This window comes from Asparagus officinalis, chromosome 10 (assembly GCF_001876935.1).
Source record: "Asparagus officinalis chromosome 10, Aspof.V1, whole genome shotgun sequence".
In the NCBI taxonomy this organism is placed as follows: Eukaryota; Viridiplantae; Streptophyta; class Magnoliopsida; order Asparagales; family Asparagaceae; genus Asparagus; species Asparagus officinalis.
Window position 1 is genome coordinate 72,031,058 of NC_033803.1, and position 26,238 is coordinate 72,057,295.

The 26,238-nt window shown below is 39.2% G+C and overlaps 1 protein-coding gene across 1 annotated transcript; it reads right to left on the reverse strand.

Moving 5' to 3' along the window:
- LOC109825346 (myb-related protein 305-like) lies at window positions 369-26,161 on the reverse strand. The gene is made up of 5 exons (XM_020392192.1): window positions 26,018-26,161; window positions 25,260-25,361; window positions 2,321-2,486; window positions 1,962-2,091; window positions 369-1,093 (listed from the first exon to the last, which is right to left on the reverse strand). The coding sequence occupies exons 3-5, from the start codon at window positions 2,463-2,465 to the stop codon at window positions 697-699; spliced, it is 672 nt and encodes a 223-aa protein (XP_020247781.1). The 5' UTR covers window positions 2,466-2,486; window positions 25,260-25,361; window positions 26,018-26,161; the 3' UTR covers window positions 369-696.

The window sequence follows — 26,238 nt, forward strand, 5'->3', positions numbered from 1 at the left end:
AGAGGGTTTCGCAGTCTTTGTCCGTTCAAAAGATTGTAAGGAGAAGGCTTTGGAGATAATGTGAGAGTTAATTATATATGTGAGGTTGAGAGATTGAGAGACAAGAGTTGAGTGATTCTTCTTGTTGTTCTCCTTGATACATAATGGATTTCACGTATTGTTGCCCGTTGACGTAGGTCGACTGAACCACGTAAATCTCGGTGTTTTTTCTTCTTGATTGTGGTTATTTTATATCTTATTGACTGTGGGTTGACTTCCAAATTACGCAAATCGTAGTAGGCCGGGAGACCAAATTTCCCCAACACATGTAACATCTCCACTTCAGAGTACACAAATAATGAAAGTGCTCATTGTAGACATGACTAAAATTATGTATTATTGAAATCATGATGTCGATCTCTAGTTAATGGATTCTTTTTATCCCCATTATAGTACTAAATTTACCCCCATCACTTTGAGAGATTAAAAAGAGGTACACGGGGTAGAGCTCCATTTGAGATGACTATACAACAAAGGTTGCTTAAAGTTTTCTTGCATCCTCATCCCCTCCAAAACACAACAAAATACTCGAAAGTTTACGGGAAACATTGTACTTATTAGTGAATAATCACAATTTTAAGGAGACCATGATGATGATGATGATGATGATGATGATGATGAGATCTTTCTTCTTCTTATCATCACCACCGTCATCAGCTAGAATACATCATCAAGATTCCATAAGCTCCCCCAGGCAGAGCCCTCTTCGCTGGTCGAGCCAGCGCTACAATCTGCAGCCTGAAACATGGAGAACGCGGGAAACATGATGGCCAGTTCTTGCATTTCTTGCGCAATATTTGCTGCTACTTGAGCTTGAGGCATCATTCCTTTTATTGCTCTTTCAGCCTCTTGAAGCTGAAGTTGATGCTGATGCTGCTGCTGCTGATTATCGTCGTTATGCTGGAGACCTTGTTGTTGTTGACGAAGAAAGCGTGCACGTGCTTGTGCCCGGTCAGATGCCTTTGTGGGCTTAGCCTTCTTAAAGTGGGTTCTCCAGTAGTTCTTGATTTCATTGTCTGTCCTCCCTGGGAGGCTTCTGGCTATTGTGGACCACCTGTTTACATAAATGTCGACTCCAATTTTGTTATTTAGGAAAGGCTTTGGCTAGCGATTTATTGGTAACAAAGAAGACTAATATTTACAGGAATTTATGATAAGAGAAGGAGAAATTTGTTAAGGACGTTCTACATCTATGCAACAACGAACAACTAAAACATAACTCCGATAAATGCGAAACACTCGTCATGATATCTCCCACATTGGCTCTTTAAACTAAAAATACGATCGTTACGTTCTTTCCAGATGAGCCAAGTAAATTGCAATCACAACACTATCTTATTTGTTTATTCTGTTAATGGAGGCAGCATTTAAGCGCCAAGAAGTCCATAGCTCTTAAGCTGAGATCACCCAGGATACGAGATTGAACTTAAGTTTAAAACATGTCTACACCAAGAGGATGAAATAATTCAGCATAGCTGTTGTGAGGTCTTCGCTGTGCTTACCAAGATCGTAGTTAACATCTGGTCCTATATCTTGTTTAAATTTTTGTAAACTTCAAAATTTGGATCATGGGTTTATCGTGTCAAATAATGGTGAACAAAGATGAATTCATATCCATAGGATGCACTTACAGTTTATCACCAGCGGATAAATAAAGGTCTAGCTAGCTTGCTCAATTGAAAGAAACATGCACCCTTGATATTGCACTCTACATCAGTAAAGATTAAACGATAGATGGAAGCAAGACTTGGACATGGCATAGGGTTTTAACTGATTAATGCATGAATAATCATGCTGATCAACTACAAGGTAAATAATACCTCCAGGTAGAATAATGTAACTCATGAAACAAAGTACACACTTTATTGAGAAAAAATCATGGAAATATTATCTTATGGTGAAATCTCAAACTAGAGTTTTACCTATTTCCCCATCTAGCATGCAACTCAAGAATGATGGTCTCCTCATGAGGTGTAATCTTGCCTCTCTTAAGGTCAGGCCTCAGGTAGTTCACCCACCTCAGCCTGCAACTCTTCCCACTCCTCTTCAATCCTATAGCCAAGAACAAGAACACCAATCAATTATCAACTTAGCACTATACTTGTAGTTACCATTATTACTGAAACACCAAAAAAGGAAAAAAAACAAAGAAGATTAGCATTTAATTTTAGCATGTATAATCTTATCTGGTTATTTGTCCCACCTTTTTTCCTCCACCAAAGACATAAAAAGAAATAAAAAAAGGCTAGTGGTGTTAATAATTAAATCCATGAAAAATTACCAGTAAGCCTCGAGACAGAGTTCCATCTTCCCTCACCATGGATGTCGACATGCTCAATGAGGAGCTTATCCTCTTGAGGAGTCCATGGACCTTTCCTCCATCCGTCATCAAGACCAGAACTCCACCCAAATTGCCCTGCTTCCATTAATAACAATGCTGCAGGTTTCTATAAAAGAAAGTACAAGATGAAAAAACAAGAAGTTGCTGCCGTGAGAAAGGAAACTAATTAAACTGAGCTTGAGATTGATGTGTATTGTGCCCCCTCTCTCTATCTACTCATGAGCTGTTTTTGTCACCCTCGGTATGAGACAACTAAGGTGAAGTGAGGCTCCTTATTTATACCATTGCCCTGTATCTTGTGTCCCCTGTCTTTATCATAAGCATCCCACTCCCACTAGCATCTTGCATTACCTCATATTTTCTCTCTTATGCCATCTCTATCCCCCTCCCCCTCTATCTATACACTCTTTGCCATGGAATTTGATTCTGTATATGACGTAATAAATTAACACCCGGCTAACTATCCAATGCAAAGACATATACATATATATCACACACAGTCGTATATAATACCTACCTGTGCACTATATATGGTCGTGAATCTATATCATATTGTTGGGCACAGAGTCATGCCCTCACGTCGCGGAAGCGATATAACCCGAGAGAAAGCCCTGGCTTTTGTTGTCACAAAAGCTCAAGTCAACCTCTATATTCCCGTTTCACTAAGAAAACATGAACAGAAAGTGAAATATCTCAACAAAGTGAGTATACACTCTTCCTCTCATCAGTTCTAGGACTGAATTGCCGAGAGAACCTACAAGCAATAGCCAACACCCAGAAAAATAGTAAAAACACGAGATTTACGTGGTTCAGTAAACTTGCCTACGTCCACGGGAGGGGTGAGGGGAGATTCCACTATGAGGAGAACACCGACGACTTGTACAATCCACAAGCTCACCTCAAAGAAGAAGATTTGGTTTTTTTCTCAAGATCTCTCTTTTTTCTCTCTCCTCAAGATCTCAGATCTAAACCTCCTGAAAACTCCTCAAAAAACCAGCCGACTAACCCTCTGTTTCACCCTGTTTTTTTTCTCCCACACAAACCCTAGAAGAAAAACACCTCGGTATTTATAGCAAACACCGGCTGAAGGATGTTACGCTGCCCATCGGGTGGGCCTCTCCAGTAAGCCCGCTGAACTCAGTGTGAGACACTTCTTGTGCTCGCTGGTCATGTGCTTGTGGCCCTCACGTTTAATCCCACGTTTAATTCTTCACCTCGTACATCATTTGATAAATCTTAAATTTTGGACGAACACCAGAAGAACACCGCGAACATTACCAGAAAGATCTGAAACACCAAACCAGGCCTAACCAGGCCAACCAGCTGCGCCACTTTACCGCGGCTGCCTACGTACCCTCCACCGGGATCAAACTAACCGTAGTTCAGGATTTGTTCTCCATATAGTCTCTACCTCAACCTATCACCGCCCTGAAGGACCATGCCCTCTTGGGCAGTTCAACACGGGCTGATATGAAGCAAGTCCAAGTAATACTGAAACTTGCTACCTGTCACCACATTGGTCAACATGTCTACTGGATTCTCATTCGTGTGCATCTTCATAAGAGAAATATCAGATTCCTCTATGACATCCCGCACAAAATAGTACCTGACATTAATATGCTTGGTACGAGCATGATGAACTTGATTCTTCGTCAAGTGGATCGCACTCTGACTGTCGCACCACAAGTTCACGCTCTCCTGCTCAATCCCCAAATTGTCTAAAAGATCCCATAACCACAATATTTTACTCACTCCCTCCGTCATGGCCATGTACTCGGCCTCTGTAGTAGAAAGTGCTACTGTAGCTTGTAACATCGATCGTCAACTAACTGGAGCCCCATGTATCCTGAATACATAACCAGTAGTAGATCGTCGTCTATCTAGATCGCCCGCATAATTAGAATCAACAAACTCATCAATCTGACATGTAGCTCAACTAAAACACAGACCCGTATCAATGGTACCCTTCAAGTATCTCAGGACCCACTTCACCGCTTCCCAGTGTACCTTTCCCGGATTCGTCATGAATCTGCTGACCACACTGACCGTCTGTGAAATATCTAGGTGTGTACACACCATTGCATACATTAAGCTGCCAACTGTACTAGCATAGGGAACACACTCCATGTGCGCATTCTCTTCCGTTGTAGTGGGAGATTGTTTTCCTGAAAGTCTGAAGTGTGAAGTCAATGGAGTCGCCACCGACTTTGCACTTTGCATCCCGAACCTTGCGATCACCCGCTCTATGTAGCCCTTCTGACTCAAGAATTTGCACTTTGCATCCCGAACCTTGCGATCACCCGCTCTATGTAGCCCTTCTGACTCAAGAACAATCGTTGATTCGCCCGCTCTCTTCTAATCTTATGTAGCCCTTCTGACTCAAGAACAATCGTTGATTCGCCCGCTCTCTTCTAATCTCCATACCCAATATCTTCTTAGCAGCACTCATGTCCTTCATCTCGAACTCTTTACCAAGTTGAGATTTTAATCTATCTATCTCCAGCCTGCTCTTAAGCAATAAGCATGTCATCCACATACAAAAGGAGATAGATATAATTACCTCCATGAAGCTTCTGAATGTAAACACAACAATCATAATCGTTTTGGGAAAATCCATGCTTCAGCATGAAGGAGTTAAACCGCTTGTACCATTGTCGAGGAGATTGCTTCAGTCCATAGAGTGACTTCCTCAAGCGACACACGATTCTCCTTGTCCTCAACCTTGTAGCCCTCAGGTTGATGCATATAGATCTCTTCATCTAAGTCTTCGTGTAAGAAGGCGTTTTAACATCGAGTTGTTTCAGCTCAAGATCACCACGAGCAATAATACTCAATAGCACCCAAATAGAAGTGTGTTTCACCACCGAAAAAAATATCTCATTGTAGTCCACACCCTCTCTTCGTGCAAACCCCTTAGCCACTAGCCTCGTCTTGTACATTGTACCACCGAGCTCTGAAGGATCTTCCTTTCTCTTATACACTCACTTATAACCAATAGCTTTTCTTCTTACGGGCAATAAGACCACCTCCCATGTTTGGTTCTTCCGAAGAGATTACATCCCCTCCTCCATCGTAGCCAACCAGCTCTCACTATCTCTATCCCGAATAGCTTTCTTGAAGGAGACTGGTTCATCATCCTCCATCGAGAATGCGTATTTCACTAAATTAACCTGCCCATAGTGCTTCAGGGATTGATCAACCCCCAGCTTCAGTACCTGTTTGTATGCTCGTCTTGGCCTAGTAGAAACCAAACTATCCTCGAGCTGTTGTTGTTGTAGTGCTTGTGTATTCTCCTACTGAACCTCCTCCTGCTCAATCTCATCATCTACCTGATTTCCCATTTGAACATGACTAGAACCAGGTTGGTCTTTAGGTTCTATCTCAATAACTTGAGACTTTAAAGTCTCCACAGTCTTAACACCAACATCATTGGATGTCCTAGCAATCATGGATTTTTCATCAAAGGTTACATCTCTGCTGATCATGAACTTTAAATCTTCCGTACACCAAAGGCGATAGCCTTTTACACCCTTTGCATATCCCTCGCTTCAAGCTTTCCCTCGTTGACGTGATAATAGGCGGTACACCCAAAAATTCGGAGCCTCTCATAATTTACATGCTCCACTGACCACACCCTATAAGGTGTATCACCATCCAATGTAGAATGTGAAAAACGGTTCACAATATAACAAGTTGTAGCCACCGCTTTTGCCCACTATTCTTTTCCCAATCCAGCATAAGATCACATACTCATTACTTTCTCCCGTAATGTTCGGTTCAGCCTCTCCGCGACCTCATTCTGCTGTAGTGTAGATCTGACTGTCCAGTGTCTAGCAATGCCTTCCTGATCACAGAACTCATTGAAAGCACTATCTGTATACTCTGTACCGTTATCAGATCTCAGTGTCTTCAATTCTTTCCCTGTCCTGTTCTCAATCATCGCCTTCCACTTCTTAAATGTCTCGAATACCTCATTCTTATGCTTCAAAAAGTAAATCCAAGCATATCTAGAATAGTCGTCTATGAACGAGACAACGTATCTGGAACCACCCTTAGAAGTTGTCTGAACCAGACCCCAAACATCCGCGTGCACATAATCTAATATATCTCTGCTCTTATGCTTGCTTTTCAAGAACTAGACCCTATGCGTCTTTCCGTACACATAATCCTCGTAAAATTCCATGCAATGTTTTTTCAGATTCTTCAGCAAACCCTCCTTACCAAGCAAATCCAGAGCCTCCTCTAACATGTACCCAAGCCGTCTATGTCATAACCGTGTGTGCTCACAAGGGTCTCCACCACTTCCTTCAGTTTCAACCGCTGCATCTCTTGTCACCGTCGTATCTGAGAGAGTGCATAAATTACCGTGACGAACACCTTTCATCACTACTAGAAAAACCCGAACAACCTTCTTCACTCCGTTCTCTGTAACAATCCTGTAACCACCGGAGTCTAATACACCAACTGAGATAAGATTCTTCCGCAAGTCGAGAACGTGCCTCACATCCGTCAAGGTTCGGACCACTCCATCGTGCATCTTGATCTTGATATTACCTAGCCCCACCGTTTTACAAGCATGATTGTTCCCCATCAATACGGTTCTACCATCAATGCTTCTATAGATAGTAAATCACTTCCTATTTGGGCACATGTAGTAAGAGTAACATAAATCAAGAATCCACTTCCCGGAGATATCCTCGCCACCCGTGATGACATAGCATTCATTCTCGCTCTCTTCCTCTGAAACATAGCTCGCTTCTTCCTTACCTTCTCTCCTCTCAGTCTTGTTGTTCTTCTTCTTCCCTCCTACTCTCTTATTTGGACAGTCGACCTTAAAATGCCCAACTTCACCGCATTTGAAACACGGTCTTCCCGCAAGATGTCTTAATTTAGATCTAGACTTTCCTCCCTTACGTTTTCCTCGCTCATTGCTCCTTCCTCTAGCAAACAATCCCTGTGCTTGTTCTTTGCTACCACCAGTAGTCATGTCACTAGTTGTAATCTTCCGAAGGTCATCCGCTAGAAGCGTCGTTCTAGTCTCATCCATCGTCAATTTGTCTCCCACAAGCATCAGTGTTTGCACCAGGTTCTCATAAAATTTCGACAGAGATAGAAGTAGTAGAAGCGCCTGATCCTCGTCTTTAACTGTCACGTCTATGTCTTTTAAGTCTGATATGATCCTATCAAACTTGTTGATGTATTCCTGGATTGATGAGCCATCTTCCATCTTGCAAGTATACAATTTGGATTTTAAATAGATCCGATTCGTTAGACTCTTCGTCATGAAGGTGCTTTCTAACTTCGACCACACGCCCGCAACCGTTTCCTCTTCATCTACCAAGAAAGCTACGTCCCTTTCAAGGCAAAGGATAATCGACGTCCGTGCTTCCAGATCCAGCTCCTTTCAATCCTCATCAGACATATCCCTATGCTTCTTCTCTTTTCCAATCAAAGCCTTGTGTAATTTTTGGGAAATCAACGAGTTTTTTATCTGCATCCTCCAATAGAAAAAAATCATTCTTTCCATTAAACTTTTCGATCTCGTACTTTCTAACTTTAACTGTTTTGCTAGTTAGCGTCATCCTTCGCTTGTATTAATAAATCCGCTTCTCTCAGGAAATTACCGAGCACCACCTCAAACCAGAAGCTACACCACTCCCAATCTGAATAACAGCTCTGATACCAATTATTGGGCGCAGAGTCACGCCCTCACACCGCGAAAATGATATAACCTGAGAGAAAGCTCTGACTTTTGTTGTCACAAAAACTCAAGTCAACCTCTATATTCCCGTTTCACTAAGAAAACAAGAACAGAAAGTGAAATATCTCAACGAAGTGAGATATACACTCTTTATCTCATCAGTTCTAGGACTGAATTGTCGAGGGAACCTACAAGCAATATCCAACACCAAGAAAAATAGTAAAGACACGAGATTTACGTGGTTCGGCAAACTTGCTTACGTCCACGGAAGGGGTAAGGAGAGATTCTACTATGAGGAGAACACCGACGACTTGTACAATCCACAAGCTCGTCTCAAAGAAGAAGATTTGATTTTTTTTCTCTCTCAAGATCTCTCTTTTTCTCTCTCCTTAAGATCTCAGATCTAAGACTACTGAAAACTCCTCAAAAAACCAGCCGACTAATCCTCTGTTTCACCCTGTTTTTTCCCCCACACAAACCCTAGAAGAAAAAACGCCTCGGTATTTATAGCAAACACCGGCTGAAGGATGTTACGCTGCACATCGGGTGGGCCTCTCGGGTAAGCCCGCTGAACTCAGCACGAGACACTTCTCGTGCTCGCTGTTCACGTGCTTGTGGCCCCCACGTTTAATCCCACCCACGTTCACATACTATGTCATTTCTGTGGTATTTGATACTTGTGTACATATTTAAGTGTACATACATAGGTTCAGAAAAGAAAAACCGAAATGGTGTGCATATTCAACGCGTTCATACTAGCCAGTTGGGTTGTTCAGCTACTTTCGAACTTGAACTTCGAGTTTTGCTGCTTGTATCTAGCTAAATGCGTAGAAAATTTTGAACAACTCGCACATATTATACATAAGAAAAATGTTAAACATCAGCGTATGTGATGGAAACAAGGAAACATCGAGAAGCCACGCGGCAGGCGACAGAAGGGCGCGCAACCTTAGAATCTAATCAAAGACGGGTTTTCCGTGTATAATATGGCATGGTCCAAGATATTTCCAATCTTTGCTCTTATTAAATTCATCAACTTTTGATCTTTTGCTATTAAATTTAAAAAACCCAAGCATGGACCCATTGCCCTACACCCACGTACCTCCAAGGCTTTTGTGCAGGCCTAGGAGTTTAAGGACACCCCCATTGATTAAATTAAGTCCCTAATGAAGGATGCCCCTCACTTAGCCAGCAAAGTAGTGGGTGGTCATTTGCTCCCTATGAAAGAGCCCACATAACCTATTGCCACTAACCACATGTTAACCATGGCTTAGCCTTTACAACTCATGCTTCTGCTCTAATCTTTTCGATCCTCACTTAAGTTTTGTTTATTGGCTCAGATGTCTTGTTGGGTGCCATTGTGGGCAAAGCTCTGGACTATGTATAGCATATTTTGTTGTTATTATATTGCCTACGCATTAGGCAATTACCTTGACACGTCCTAAGGTCGACACCTGGTCGTTCTTGATGTTTGAGACTAATAAATAATTAAAGACGCTGATTTTGATTAACGAAATATCTTTGGAGCTTGATTGTTAATTATGAGGGGTTTACTGTTTGAGCCTCCCTAGTGTCTCCACTCAGTGAATTTCTCCTTTATTAGGGTGAAGAGCCAATGAGTCCGTGCTAAGTCTCATGTCATTGAGACGCGACTAGCTTCATAGCGCTATTACTCGTACGCTACTTCAAATGGCATGTGTCTGGGTGTCCCCAGTAGTTCGATGTGGAATCCTTCCAACCGTCAAAAGAATTTGAACCTCACATTATTCATGCGTGCTCACATGTACGAACAATTGTTTTTCTTTTTGATGATAGGCGTAAAATAAGACATGTGTGCATAAAAATATGTATTTATATGCAGGTATTGCTGTGCGCAACGCGGGAGCGGGACAACCAAACGGGCGTGCTTCGAGAACCAAATCAAACAAACGTCGAGATAAAGGCCGAACAAATCAAAACAACGGCACAAATCCAAACACAATAGTTTTACGTGGTTCGGCAAATTGCCTACGTCCACGGGACAAGAAGGGGATTGGGTTTTCACTAATAGAGAAGAAGAGCACAAACTGAGATTACAAAACGCTCAAACCAATCAACTAATCACACCAACAAATCTCTTAATCTCTCCAAATAAACCCTCAAACAATTGCTCAGAAAAACTCACCTTTTTCTGTGCACCAAATATCCCCAAACCAATCTCCAAACAAAGCTAAAGAAACCCTAATTCGTATGTTGGTATTTATAGCAAACACCAAACCCAATAAGAACAGGAAACACAAAACAGGCCCTGACCCGATTGGCGGTCGACCGCCCAAAGCTCGCGGTCGACCGCGATCCAGCGACAGAGACCAAAAACGCCTACAGGGTCTCGCGGTCGATCGCGACGGTCGACTGCGCCAAATCCAGACTCCTACTCTGGCTTGTGCACGTTCGCGGTCGACCGGTTTTACGCCGCAGCCAACCACGCAGCACCCAAAACGACTCCTGCGCCTCCAAACATGTTCTGATCCAAAATTTCTCGCTGATTCTACAATTCTCCACCTCGACGAAGTTTCTTCCAAAAAACTGAGCTGACACCGACCAAACCAAATGCCTCGCTTGTTGCGTCTAGTACGAAGTGAAACGATTCACGACAACAGACTCAATCCACAACAAGTCGAGACCCAAACGGGAGTGCGAGCACTCTCCCAAACATCGATATCTACTCGCCAAATCGGTTGCATCAAAATTGACTGTCTACGTATCCTCTTGCCCAAGGAATCAAGCCTTCACGTAGTTCACCCAAACGTCCTCCAAAAGCCCTCAAACAAATAGAAAAGTCTACAACTCTTCACCAATATCATCTGCATCTAAATCCAAATGATCCCCAATCTGTGTCACCTCAGCTGGAATCCCAAACGATGCAGTATGATCTGGAGTATGTGGAGTAAACTTTACCCAATGTGGAGTAGCATCACCCTCCACCTGCTGCGATATCCAAACGACCTGATCAACACTCTCTACCTGCCAAGTTAAAAAAGTGATATACCTGCTCAGAACAAAATCAGAAGCTCCCCACTGATAATCAAATAAACCTCTGAATCTCAAACGCGCAATCGGATCAAATCTCATATCCTCGATGTGACCAAATATTGGGTAACCAAATATCCGACCCCAACCAAAATCTGAAGCAGCTCCACCAGATCCAATAATTCCAAATGCAGCAGTCGGCGACCTATGACTAAGATGCCCGAAATATGTTGAACCTCCTAAATCAGAACCAATGCTCGACAACCAACGCCGATCCCCCTCCAGAAAGGAATAACCAATCAAAAATATCATCTTATCTCGTCGCTACAATGTTTCCTCTCTAATGAAGTGTCTCAAACTGCCATGAGCTCGGCACAAATGCAGAAATAGGTCCCTCTTGTACCTCCTGCTAAAATCAGAATGAAGTACCTTCATCTTCTGCCAATACACTTCTTCAACTGTTGTTGACTACTAGGACTTCAAAACCAACGGGACTTGGTTGCAACCGAAAAAATGCCTAGTACAATCCCCAACATAGGAAACCAAAATACCAATTTACCTTCCAATGATGCCTCCTTGGAAGGCCCCTAAATGCCTGAATGAATACCAAATAGAAGACCCCTCAATCATCGAATAGAAGTGTCAAACTCCACCTCGATATCCTTGCTCATACCAACATGCTCAAAGGACTTCAATATGCAGGTCAATGACACTTCTCAATAATCCAATGCACCGTATCAACAAACAAATAACACAGCCTCAAATCCTTCTATCTCGGCCAACTATCTCAAAGCACCAACAAATAAAGAATAGATCCAAGCTGATAAAGGAGTGAATTTTACCTCTAATTGAAACCCTAACAAGAGTCTCCAAACGATCTCACCCCGCACGACATCAACGAGATCCACAAATAGGAAAAATCCCACTTTTATCTCCAAACGAAGCCCTCTAAGAGCCTCTTAAGCGATCTACTCCTCCAAATAGCCCAAGCGCCAACAAACAAATGTGGAACAAACGAAGAATAGATCCAAACTGAAAAAGATAGAGTCTTTACCAAAAAGATCTCACCTTTCTCACCAAACGAAGCCCTAACCGAACTTTCAAATTGATCTACTCCTCCAACCAAGACAAAACCCTAGATCTGAAATTTGGAGCTCTGATACCAATTGTTGTGCGCAGCGCGGAAGCGGGACAACCAAACGGGCGTGCTTCGAGAACCAAATCAAACAAACGTCGAGATAAAGGTCAAACAAATCAAAACAACAGCACAAATCCAAAGACAATAATTTTACGTGGTTCGGCAAATTGCCTACGTCCACGGGGTAAGAAGGGGATTGGGTTTTCACTAATAGAGAAGAAGAGTACAAACTGAGATTACAAAACACTCAAACCAATCAACTAATCACACCAACAAATCTCTTAATCTCTCCAAATAAACCCTCAAACAATTGCTCAGAAAAACTCTTCTTTTTCTGTGCTCCAAATATCCCCAAACCAATCTCCAAACAAAGCCAAAGAAACCCTAATTCGTATGTTGGTATTTATAACAAACACCAAACTCAATAAGAACAAGAAACAAAAAACAGGCCCTGACCCGATTGGCGGTCGACCGCCCAAAGCTTGCGGTCGACCGTGATCTAGCGACAGAGATCAAATTCGCCTACAGGGTCTCGCGGTCGACCGTGACGGTTGACTGCGCCAAATCCAGACTCCTACTCTGACTTGTGTACATTCGCGGTCGACCGACCTTGCGCCGCGGTCGACCGCGCAGCACCCAAAATGAATCATGCGCCTCCAAACCTGTTCTGATCCAAAATTTCTCGCCGATTCTACAAATATAATAAATATGCAATAGCTAGACGCATTGCTATCGGATTCTTTCTCTATTTTTCCTCCTCCATGGAAGGGAGAGGAACTCTTCCCATCGTCCTACCAAAAAAATAAATGTGTACAATGAATAATTAATGCCATTGGTTTATAGATCCCGCATATAAACTGTCTGAAATCTCTTATATATTTTCTTTTATAAGAACAAATAAATACGATGAAATTAAGTTCTCAAACAAATGCAGAAACTATCGCCGAATCACTTACAGAAATGTAAATAAGCTGGATATATTATATAGTATTATAAATATATATATATATATAATATAGAGAGAGAGAGAGAGAGAGAGAAATATGGGTATGCTTGGTAGTGATGTGTCACATCCTCATCCACTCATTACCCCATCGTGAATGTGATCCCACATTTAAATAAGTGAAGGGAGATGTGACACCTCACTACCAAGTATAACTTTTTGTCGCTTGTACGCATACCCATATTTCTCATATATATATATATATATATATCATATCATACTCTTTTTAAAAGCATGAGTTCGGAAAAATCTTTCAGTAGACAAAAATACCCTTGAAATTTAAATATTAATTCATTAAGTAAGAGTAAGTTGATAAATTGATGAATTTTTATTGGATATACAAAGTATGAAGATAATAATACAGTTTAAATTGAAATGTAAATCTAAATAAAATTATCAAATACTGAATTCACAAATGTCTACAAAATGAAGGGCGTATATGCAAAATCCAAACAAGTTAATGAAACAAATAATGTTTGCCCCAAGCGCAAACCTACAAATGTACATAGTGTGGATGATATATTTATAAAATATACCAAACAAATTAAAGAGACAAAAGTCATTCTCAAAATTATAAAAAAAGGAAAATAAAAATCATACTCCCTTTAAAAGCATGAGTTCGGAAAAAGCTTTCCATAGTCAAAATTACTCTATACTATTTTAAATATTTAATTTAAATTATAATCTATCTAATCATAGTTATATTCTATCCTAATACCCCATGAACTATCTATAGCTCAATAATTTAAATAAGATTAATAAAATATATAAAACAGCTCTGTGGTATCAGTTTATTACATGAAGTATTACAAAAAAAGCGAAAGGTTTTAAAAATTAGACAAAATACTCTTAAAAGTTTAAAATTACACAAAATAAAAAGCTTAAATTTTAAAACTTGGCAAAGAAAAGAGTAATTGTTTTATATTTTTTTATTAAGATATATAAATGTAACTTATAATTTAAGTTTTACTATCTTTTTTCAGAATCTAAAAATAGTCAAGTTGATGTTGGTAAAAAAACAATAATAACAGATTAAAAATATTCATTCAAAGAATAAATTTTTAAAAATATATGATAAATTAAAAATTAACTTTATTGTATAAATTAAAGTAACTGTATATAATTTTACCAATATGTTAGCAGCAAAAATACACAAGTATCATTAATTGATAAAAGACTAAATTGCAAAAAACTAATAAAAAACTATAATATAATAGCTTAACATTAATTGATTATAATTTATAAATATTGATCTCAAATGGTAATAATATTTATATGGTAAAATATTACAAAGATATATGTATAGAGAACTATTAGAAAATTTAGAGATATCCTTCAAAAGAATTAAGCAGTTTTCATTTCAAATGGAATTCGAAAGAATCACTTCAATGAACACTAACATAAGTTATATTTATCAAAGAAGCACCGACTGAATCCTCCCTGAAGAATATATTGAACAACTTTGTTCCAATCAAAGAAACGTTCTTTATGGAAGATAAAAGAAATTAATATGTCATGACTCTGCGTAAGCAAAAAAATATAAAATCGCCCTTTTTCTTTTTCTTATATAGTATCACGATCCTTTGTGTGACTTTATTTAGGGGTATGACTACTAATGATTGATCAATTCTTAAAGACACATTCAAAGATAATAATGTAATAGCATTATTAGATTTCAAGATCTCTAAATATGGAGGTAATATATATCATTACTAAAATTCTTATTAAAGGCCACTAAATATAAAATTCACCTTATATCTATCTCAAATTTATAGAGGAGATATGCATGTCATCGTAAAATTACGTCAATAATATATATCAAGCCAAATGTACAACTTACTGAAGAAACAAGAGAATAGTAAGTAAACCAAACAAACATCCATATAACACCGTAAAAAATATTATATTTTGAAGCTAATATGCAGCACCCTTTTAGAGTAAGCTGCCAAGACAAAAACATCTCCATTAAGGCTCTCTATAAATGCAACAGAAATTTAAATTACTAATATATATAACCATTATAACATTCGAAAGAGGTATGATATTAAAAAACCTACTCTAAAATTCATACAATTAAACCTAAGAATAATTTACCAATATACAGACACAGTAGCGCACCTTTAAGACAATGATAACTACCATTTATAATAGAGTTTAGCAGTGGTTCTATGTTTACAAAGGATGTAACAAGCAAGTGGATAGGGATGTTAATAATAAGCGTCCAAATGATAAATATTATAGAATCGTCGATGATGTAGTACCAATGTTAAGTGATATCCCTTCTTCATGAAATAAATATATCAAAATTGAATATTAATATTATAATCTAAAGTAAATTGATAATGAAAAATATAATGTATTTAGTTCAAATCCTCATAGAAAATGACACAGACAAAGCAAAGGTAATATTATGACACAACAGAAATTCTTATTGGATACACAACAGAAGAATTCATTGCAGGGAAAAATGAGGTTGCTCCTAACCTTATTTAAGTAATAAATTAAAAATGCAAAAAATTTCATATATATAAAATTAACATTTATTCTTATTAAAATAGGAAAAAATCAAAGTCCGTATTGTCAGAATTTTGTGATGAACATAAAAAATATATTTAACTTCTTTGTGAATTTAGACGAGAAGACAAAAGATGAATGAGCCCAAGGAAAGATAACATGTTCCAGCCTCATATCACAGTTGATGTAAACGACGAAGACACTACTCTAGAATTGTCCAGGAAAAAGATAAAGATGAAGAAGGATTGATCTCGATTCAATAAAAAATAAAATAGAAGCAACAGAAGATAATGTTTTGTGAATTATTATAAAATAGTTTAATTTTTTAGTAAAATTAGGAATCTTTAGAAGAGATTTTCATAAACTATTTTTAGTGCTTTCGTAAAATTAGGAATCTTTAGAAGAGATTTTCATAAACTATTTTTAGTGCTTTCATATGCATATGTGGATGCTTTTATCATATAAAAGTGGAAGAGATTTTCATAAACTATTTTTAGTGCTTTCATATGCATATGTGGATGCTTTTATCATATAAAAGTGTACCAGAGTTGGCATTAATATTTAGGTTATGATTTTTTTATTAACTGCTTTTTGTTATTTTAGCCCACTTTAAATCAATCATCTTGGCTCGTTGACTTTATTATTCATCTTCCTTTTATAATGTTATTTTTTTAATTGTTTTTACTTTCATAACACTATACTTCCTCAGGTCAAGCTCTGTTTCATACCGATCCAAATGAAATAAAAATTTAAATTGGATTTAGATTATATTTATCTTCTGACAATTTAACTATCAACATAAAAATTTAAACCGAGTGTAGCCTATTCAAACAAGCATCAAATAAATAAATAACCAAAGTATAATCGAGGAATAAGTTTTAGTAAGAAAATAAACCAAAAATACTTAAATTAAAGTGAGCAAAAATTATCACCTTATCACAAAAGCATGAAGATGGCATGGAAATAAAGGTTATTCTATGTGTCATGAAATACAATAAAATGTCCAAGAATCAATGTGCAAGTTTTTATAATTTAAAAAAAATTGAAAAAAATTTGGAATCAGTTATCAGGACTCTAATTTAAGGGTCATGATAATGGGTCCACGTTCAAAGGTGAAACTAGAAACCTTGGTAAAATGATGTAAACGTCTGGATTTACCCTATATTACCTATAATTTATAGCATTGCTCTTGCTAACACCACGCTGGATTAATAAAATAACATGAGAGGTATTATAATGATAGTTTAGTTGGACACGCCACATCTTAAACAATCCCAGAGAGAAAAGGAACTTTAGAAGGCGCCAATCCTCTTTAGATTCAAACTATACGGCGTGAAGATGTGCTTGCACTTGCATTTTCTTCTAGAACAATGAAGAGAAACCAAAACCAAGATCCTACCTATCCTCGTATTATCATGGGGATCCATAATCTCGTGTAGTTGCCATTAACTAGTCTTTGAAGTATAAGCTTTTAAGTTGCAGTCAAAAGTGGATTCAAACCTAAGTAGGCACTTCTTCCCCTTTGATACAGGAGATCAAGCATTGGATGAGAAGAGCAGAAAAGCACCCGTGTCGACTCGGACTTTAGATTAGGAAAAAAATTCTTTTTTGGTCATTTCCTTTTTAATTAGGAAAGAGTTCTTTTTGGTTATTTCCTTTTAGATTAGGAAAGATTTCCTTTTTGGTTATTTCCTTTTTGATTAGGAAAGATTTCCTTTTTGGTTATTTCCTTTTTGATTAGGAAAGAGTTCTTTTTGGTTATTTCCTTTTAGATTAGAAAAGCGTTCCTTTTTGGTTATTTTCTTTTAGATTCAGACTTTCTTTTTTATTAGAGTTAGGATAGATTTAGTTGGCTATAAATAATAGTTCCTTTTGTAAATCAAGCAATCAACTTTCAATTATTCAATCAAGAGAAATTTTCTCATTGTTTTCGTTCTCAAGTTTGAGAAACTTTGAGCTTGTGGATTTAAGCTCGTGAATTATCTGCTATTGTCAGGGTTCGTCGGCATCGGAACGATATCCGATCGGCCTCCTCGTTTCTACGTCTGCGTCAAGTGGTATCAGAGTTTCGGATTCAACATTCTCGACAATGGCAGGTGACGGCGAGAAAAAGCTTTCTCTACAGGATCTTTCCGCGAGGATGGATTCTATAGATGAAAGATTTGGCACGCTGGAGGCATCTCTTCAGAACCTTCAACAAGTCATCGAATGACTTATCCTTCACCTCAACAATGAGAATAACTTCGCCGACGATTTTCACCTACGCGAACCCAGAGTTAGGCTAACCCGACATTCACCCTCGTACAATCCCCAACCCCCTCCAGTTCATCCCTCTCCATATCAACCACGTCCAAACCAAACCCCTCCATATCAGCCCCCTTCATATCAACCCCCTCTACATCATAGACGACATCCTAACCAACCCCCTCTACATGATGAATCCAATGACGAATGGGCAGACTATGGTGCCCAAATTGAGGGACCATGATACGATAACATCTCAAGCGAAGAAGAAGGAGGGTAGCCTTATGTTAGAGGTCGGGGCAGAGGCTTCAACCCTCATCGTAACTATCACCGACAGGACGGACATCACCACAACCAAGAGTACCGGATGAAGGTGAAACTCCCCTCATTTGGAGAAAATCTGGACATAAAGGCTTTCTTGGATTGGCTATACGAAGTGGAAAAGTTCTTTGAGATGGCTAATGTACCCGAGGCAAATCAAGTGAAGTTTGTGGCACATCGTCTCAAAGGAGGAGCCGCGACATGGTGGGATCAGACTCAACACTAGGCGACGGCAAGGCAAGCAACTAGTTCGGGTTTGGAGACGCATGAAACAGTTGCTACAGGCAAGATTTCTACCACCTGACTATCAACAAATCCTCTATAATCAGTTCAAGCAATGCCGTCAAGGAATCCGAATAGTAAGCACCTATACTGAAGAGTTCTTCCGTTTTACTTCTCGTTGCGATTTGTCGATGAGCAAGGAACAACTCGCAACCAAGTATATCAGTGGTTTGAAGTACTCAATTCAAGAGAAGGTGGTCATCCATAATGTGTACTCCGTGGACGAAGCCCATAACATGACTCTTAAGGCGGAAAGATTAGCCTCCAAGACGTTACCTTTCAGACAAACCGAACAGGGAGGTTTGGCCGAGAAGGCGAGAGGTGAGTCGACAGGGCAAAGAACGACTGAACGGCCTGTTCCTCCACGATCAGCTGAGTGGTCGACAACTCAACCACCACTCCAAACGATTCAATCAAATCAATATGCTAAACCAGGAAAATGCTTACGATGTCTCCAACCAGGACACAAGTCCAACGAGTGCCCGTAGCGACGGAAGGTTAATCTAGCAGATTATGAAGAGGCGGAGGACGGGCACACTACATCTGAAGAAAAGTACGAGGAAGAAGTTGCCGAGATTGAGGACGACAACGTGCGTGTGTTGTTCAACGACTCCTATGCGCTCAGAAGACACCAGATTCGTCACAACGACACCAAATATTCTTTTCTAGGTGTTCGGTCAACAACAAAGTGTGCACCCTTATCATTGATAATGGAAGCTGTGAAAATATAGTGTCAAAAACCTTGGCCCACTTGAAACTGTTGACTGAAGCAAAACCTGTGCCTTATACCATCGGCTGGATCAAGAAGGGTCCCTTCGTGAAGGTGATCGAAGTATGTCGCGTACCACTGTCACTAGGCAAGACTTATAGTGATTCTGTTGCTTGTGATGTTGTGGATATGGACGCGTGCCATGTCTTGTTGGGGTGGCCGTAGCAGTATGATGTTGATGCTAATCATGGCGGCAAGAAGAACGAATACAATTTCGTATGGATGAATAAGAAGATCATTTTACCACCAATTCCACCCTTCCCAAATAACCCAAAGGATCAAAAATCCAAACGAGTTTCTCTTTGCAACAAGGGAGAATTTCTGGCCGAATCGAAGGAGTTGAAGCAAAGGTTTGCTTTAGTTGTTAAAGAAGAAATGAAGACTCTCGTTGAGGTTCCAGAGAAGATGCCGCTACTTAAGGAGTTCAAAGTGTTGGTTCCTGAGGAGCTGCCAAAGGATCTTCCACCCATGAGAGATATTCAGCACCATATTGATTTCATCCCAGGTTTTAGTGCTTCCTAATCTTCCTCATTATCGCATGAACCCGTAGGAGAAGAAGATTTTACAAGACATCATTGAGGACCTCATCAAAAAGGGCCACTTCCGAGAGAGCATGAGTCCATACGCAGTCCCGACCCTATTAACACCATAGAAGGATGGAAGTTGACGGATGTGTGTAGACAGTCGAGTCATCAACAAGATTACAATTCGCTACATATTCTCAATCCCTCAGCTAGACGACATGTTGGATCAGTTGGGAGGCGCAAGTGTCTTCCCGATGGTCGACTTGAGGAGTGGTTATCATCAAATCAGAATCCGACCCGACGACGAGTGGAAGACTGCATTCAAGAGTAGTGAGGGCCCCTACGAATGGTTAATGATGCCTTTTGGGTTGTTGAACGCTCCAAGCACATTTATGCGTTTGATGAACCAAATTTCGAAGCCTTTCTTGGGGAGATTTGTAGTCGTCTACTTTGATGACATCCTCATATATAGCCAAGATGAACAGGAGCATATGTTACATCTCCAAGAAGCCTTCCAAGTGCTAAAGGAGAATAAACTTTACGTCAACCTTAAAAAGTGTGTTTTTGACGACTCAACTTGTATTCTTGGGATTCGTGGTAAGCTCGCAAGGGATCCAAGTCGACGAAGACAAAGTTAAGGCAATCAAGGACTGACCGACTCCAAAAAGTGTTACGAAAGTAAGAAGTAGGGGTGGGCAAAAACCGAAACAAACCGGTTCAACCGAAAAAACCGTCCGAAAAAATGGATCGGTTAACCGAACCGAATTAAATGGATGAGAAGAAGTCTCTAAACCGCCCGAACCGAATTAAACCGGTCTGGATCCGGTTTGAACCCCTGAACCGTCCAAAAAAAACCGAACCGAATTCTTAAACAAAAAGTAGCTGCGAGCCTTGGGTGTGAAGAAAATTTATGGCTGAATGTTTAGCATTTAAGAATTGTGGGGTGGAGTTTATACTAACATATATTTGAGTACGCTGATATAGTTAAGTGAGATTTCCGTAAATCAATACAAGATGTTGAGGTTGAAGGATAAATTTAGTGTTTTGGTCAAATTTCAGTGATAACATGAATACAGCTTGCTGGTGCTGGATATCAAATTAACCTATAGTATAGGCTGTCAAGGATATAAGATAATTCTTGATGAGAAAAAGGCAGCTAAAAATTAACGAAAATCATCAAAAGGTGTGTGTGTCTGCCAAACATTGTTCTTTCTCTAAAAAAGGCTACATAATTACATGGTCCTCCTAGTGTATTAAGCTAGTTATATTCAGATCATACAATTTGATTAAGTGGCTTAGTACAGTTTTGATTGTTTCTTTTCAGTTTTGATTGCTTCTTTTCAGTTTTGGATATAACTAAAACTTACCCAGATTTTTGTGAAATGGAGTTAATTCGGTTCAAAACTGAAACCGAACCGAACCGAACCGAATTTCGGTTGGGCCGAATATTCGGATGAAGGGGGAAAAATCTGGATCTGGATGAGAGTTTTGAGAATCCGAAAAATTCGGATTGGATGCGGATTGGGCTTAAAACCGAACCGAACCGAATACGCCCAGCCCTAGTAAGAAGCTTTCATGGGCTAGTATCTTTTTATCAGCTTTCATTCGCAATTTCAGTTCTATAGTTGCTCCCATGACGGATTGTTTGAAGGACGTTTTCTAATGGACCGATGAAGCAAACGCGGCTTTTGCCTTTATCAAGGAGAAGATTATCACTGCACCAATCTTGGCGTTTCCAGATTTCGACAAGCTCTTTGAGTTTGAGTGCAACGCGTATGGTGTAGGTATTGGAGCAGTTCTCTCTCAAGAGAAGCACATCATTGCTTTCTTGAACGAGAAGTTAAATGAAGCTCGACAGAAGTGGAGTACTTATGAGCAGGAGTTATATGTTATTTATCGTTCTTTGAAGGCTTGAGAAAGTTACCTCATTGCTAACGACTTTGTAATTTACTCCGATCATCAGTCTCTTCAATACTTCAAGAATCAAAGGCATATCAACAAAATGCATGGACGTTGGACTTCGTATTTTGAACAGTTTAATTTTAATTTGCGACATAAATCAGGAGTCGACAATAAGGTACCCAATGCTTTGAGTCGGCGGATATCCTTGTTGAGCGTATTGCGAGGTGAAGTTGTTGCTTTTGACTGTTTAAAAGAGCTTTATGTTGATGATGAAGACTTTAGGAGATTTGGGCAAAGTGTTCGACAAGACAACCCACAGGAGATTATGTTATCATGGACGGCTTTCTATTTAAAGGGAATCGGCTTTGTGTTACGAAGACGTCATTGAGGGAGAAGATAGTTCGAGACCTACATAGTGGCGGGCTTGGTGGACACGTTGGGTGAGACAGGACTATTTTGAGTCTTGATGAGAGGTATTATTGGCCGAGTTTGGGGAAGAATGTAGCGACACTTGTGAGGAGTTGTCAAGTGTGCCAAGTTGCAAATGGGCAAGTGCAAAATACTGGTTTGTATACTCCTCTACCTGTGCCCAATGATATATGGGAAGATTTGAGTATGGACTGTGTTGGGACTTCCCGGAACACAAAGAGGCGTAGATTCAATCTTCGTGGTAGTAGATCGTTTTTCTAAGATGGCTCACTTCATCCTGTACCGCAAAACTTCGGATGTACCACATGTTGCACGACTATTCTTTCAAGAAGTGGTTCGACTACATGGTATTCCTAGTTCGATTGTTTCGGATAGGGATACTAGGTTCTTGGTGACTTTTTGGACTACTTTATGGCGATGATTTGACACTTCATTGAAGTATTCTAGCACAGCACACCCCCAAACAGATGGACAAACGGAAATGGTCAATCGAACTTTAGGAAACTTGATTCGATGCATATGTGGAGAGAAACCAAAGATATGTGATCAAGCTATACATCAAGCTGAATTCACCTACAACATGACTATTCATAGTTCCACATATATGTCTCATTTTTCTATTGTTTACAGGAAGACACATCGACATCTCCAAGATTTGTTGAAGTTGCCGACAAGTAACAAGTTCAGCGAGGCAGCAAGTTCAATGGCCGAGAACGCTATCAATATTTAGGAAGAAGTGCATACAAAACTTGAGAAAACAAATGCAAAGTTCAAGGCGCGAGCGGACAAGAAGAGGCGACTCAAGGTGTTCAATGAAGGAGACATGGTGATGGTTTACTTGCGGAAGGAACGGATGTCGACTGGAACATACAGCAAGCTTAAGCCGAAAAGATATGGACCGTTCAAGATTATCAAGAAGATAAATGATAATGCATATGTAGTGGATTTTTCAGAAGGAATGGCTATGTCGGCGACATTTAACGTGGTGGATATTTCTGATTATCATCCTTCAATCCAGTTGTATTCGAGTGATGCGAACTCAGAGACGAGTTCTTCTGAAGGAGGGACTGATACAGGAGATCAAGCATTGGACGAGACGAGAAGAAAAACACCTGTGTCGACTCAGACTTCATATTAGGAAATAGTTCATTTTTGGTTATTTTCTTTTTGATTAGAAAAGAGTTCTTTTTGGTTATTTCCTTTTAGATTAGGAAAGATTTTCTTTTTGGTTATTTCGTTTTTGATTAGGAAAGAGTTCTTTTTGGTTATTTCCTTTTAGATTAGAAAAGCGTTCCTTTTTGATTATTTTCTTTTAGATCTAGACTTTCTTTTTTATTAGAGTTATGATAGATTTAGTTGGCTATAAATAATAGTTCATTTTGTAAATCAAGCAATCAACTTTCAGTTATTCAATCAAGAGAAATTTTCTCATTGTTTTCGTTCTCAAGTTTGAGAAACTTTGAGCTTGTGGATTAAAGCTCGTGAATTACCTGCTATTGTCAGGAATCGTCGGCATCGGAACGATATCCGATCAGCCTCCTCGTTTCTACGTCTGCATCACCCTTGTTGAAGGTGCAGCTATTTACCAGCTTAAAACATCGATGCCAACCTTAATTGGGAGTTTAAGATATTATTACCGTTCACCTAATTCGTCTAATGTGGTCCACTTCTACCTTTGATTTGGATTTGGATTGACATGGATCTCAGTACTTCGCTTGGATTGCAATCTTAGGTCGTGGATGAATAAGAAAGTAGATAATGAAGGGTGTGGGAATCCTGTTTAAGAGACTTCTGAAGGCTTCATGCTTAGAATATTGACTGCCTATCATCAAAAGATAGAGAGACATCTGAAGGCTTCACGCTTTGAATATTGACTGCCTATCATCAAAAGATAAAGAGAACGTAAAGAAGAGCGTGTCTTAGTTTTTTTTTAATTTCAAAATAAGGAGCATATGTACTGATTTTGAGCTGATGCTGCACGCGGTTCACATCTCTGTGACATCAGATAGCCACTTTGTAATCTAATGCAGATACGGTGCTATGCAACACGAAATGTTCCCTGGGGTTTAATCTCAGTCTTTTGTTACCCAGCTGTTCTGTCCTTTGCAAAATTAACAAATGTTTATCATGTTTAACCGTGTCAAGTCATATTTGTTTAGGCTTATCTCTATTATTCATCACAATTACACTATTAATCTTACTCCAAAATCCTTCACTGGACATCCACAAGACCATTTCAGCCAACAATTTCTTGTTTATCTTCAATTAACTTGATCTTGAACTTCTTATGATGCAATTATTTTTCATCCCATACCTAGCATTTCCGCGTTCATCTCAGTCTCTCGTTTCACCTTACCTTTTAGACTGACAATTTTTTATATGTATCTGCTCCGAAACATTTTTATATAGAGTGTCATAGTCATTTAAGAAATTCTTCCAACAATCTTGTCGGTGTTCTAGGATCCCACAGATTCTTCATGTCACAGTTGTTATTGCGGATAGTAACATTCTAGTGCCTAGCTTAGACTGTAAAATGATTATCCAGAAAATTTAAGACCAAAAAAAAAAAAAAAAAAAACAAACAAACAAACAGCAGCAAGCATTTTATATGCTTGAGATCATGAGATTGTTTCCTAGGACTTAGAGAAGTGACATAGCACCCTCTCAATCATAATCTATAGACGTACGACTCAACCATCAATTGACTCATCCATTCCAAAGCTCCACCAGCCTCTTCTTTCTCATCATCAATTTACAAATATTTATTCCTGTCGTCCGCCTATATGATAAGAGTACAGAACCCTGATTGTAGTTCCAAGAGACTTGTTAAAAGCCCACTCACATTCATTATCCAGATTGAACATGTGTCTTTGTTTATATTTGGCTAAAATGAAGGGGAGAAAATGAGCACAACAGAGTTCTTCGATTTTGTTAGGATGATCAGCAATCTTGACTTACTAGGTATTCACTCCCTGAATCATGTTTATATACCACACTGGATATGGAGGAAGCTAAAACAGCGAGTTATGCAATGCGATTTTACCTGTGGCAGGTACCTCTTCGCGAATCACTGTAAACACTATTTACCGAAAGATCGAGGGCTTTCTCCTCCATTTTCCCAACCTCGTGAATCCTTTCCATCAAGCTGTCGCAATATAAAGAATGGATCTTATCAGTGCAAGTAGAAGAAGAGTTCAGAAATCCAAATTGAGTATTTATGTTATCAATTTATCAGTATTTTGTCACTTCAGGTTTCAAACAGCCCACGATTACAAAGCGCAGAACATAAAATCCTAAGCTGGAACCATACTTATTATTGTCTTCTCCATATCAATATACGGATAATGAGAATTTTCAATTGAACACAACACACTATTGTCTTCTCTTTATCAATACAAGGATTCCATGACATGATCACTGTGATGTCGATATCGCCAACAGGCCGGAAACTCTGAGGATTTATTAACAGAACAGAAAAAATGCTTCATAATAAGCAACCTTGCTGAAATAGCTTGCCAGTGATTTCTCAAGGTCGGACAATTTTCAGTTAGGGCCCATGGAAAAAGTTGGCAAATTTAAGTTATCGAACCCCAACCTCTTGGGTTTCTTCAACAAAATCTATGTTACAAAGTGCCCAATTCCTAAAATGGCAATTCCAGCAATTGACGTAGCATCACAGATTAGATTAGTGTTTGTGACCATTCAATTTAATTTATTAATCTCACAAACACTTCAATGTGTAACATTTTCATGTATAAATAGAACATCAAGATTTTCTTTCCAACAAAAACCCTAATTTACCTTAAATTGGCCGGGAAAGGGGAATTCTTTAATCCCTTCTGAGCGATCCCTCCCACTCCCTCTCCATCGTCCGACATCGACTCCAATGAATCCCGCATAAAAAAAGAGGGGGGAAAGTGAAAGCCGACAAATTAGAAACAAAATCCAAAGAAAACGGTGGAATCTAGATTTGAATTACAAAGATTACGAAGAAATTAAATGGATATTCTCATTATTTTTTT

Coding starts and splice junctions, on each gene's coding strand:
- LOC109825346 (XM_020392192.1), bottom strand. CDS start 2,465: ATGGAAGCAGGGCAATTTGGGTGGAGTTCTGGTCTTGATGACGGATGG. Junction 2,092..2,320: donor CTCTGTCTCGAGGCTTACTG/GTAATTTTTCAT, acceptor TCTTGGCTATAG/GATTGAAGAGGAGTGGGAAG. Junction 1,094..1,961: donor CATGCTAGATGGGGAAATAG/GTAAAACTCTAG, acceptor TTATGTAAACAG/GTGGTCCACAATAGCCAGAA.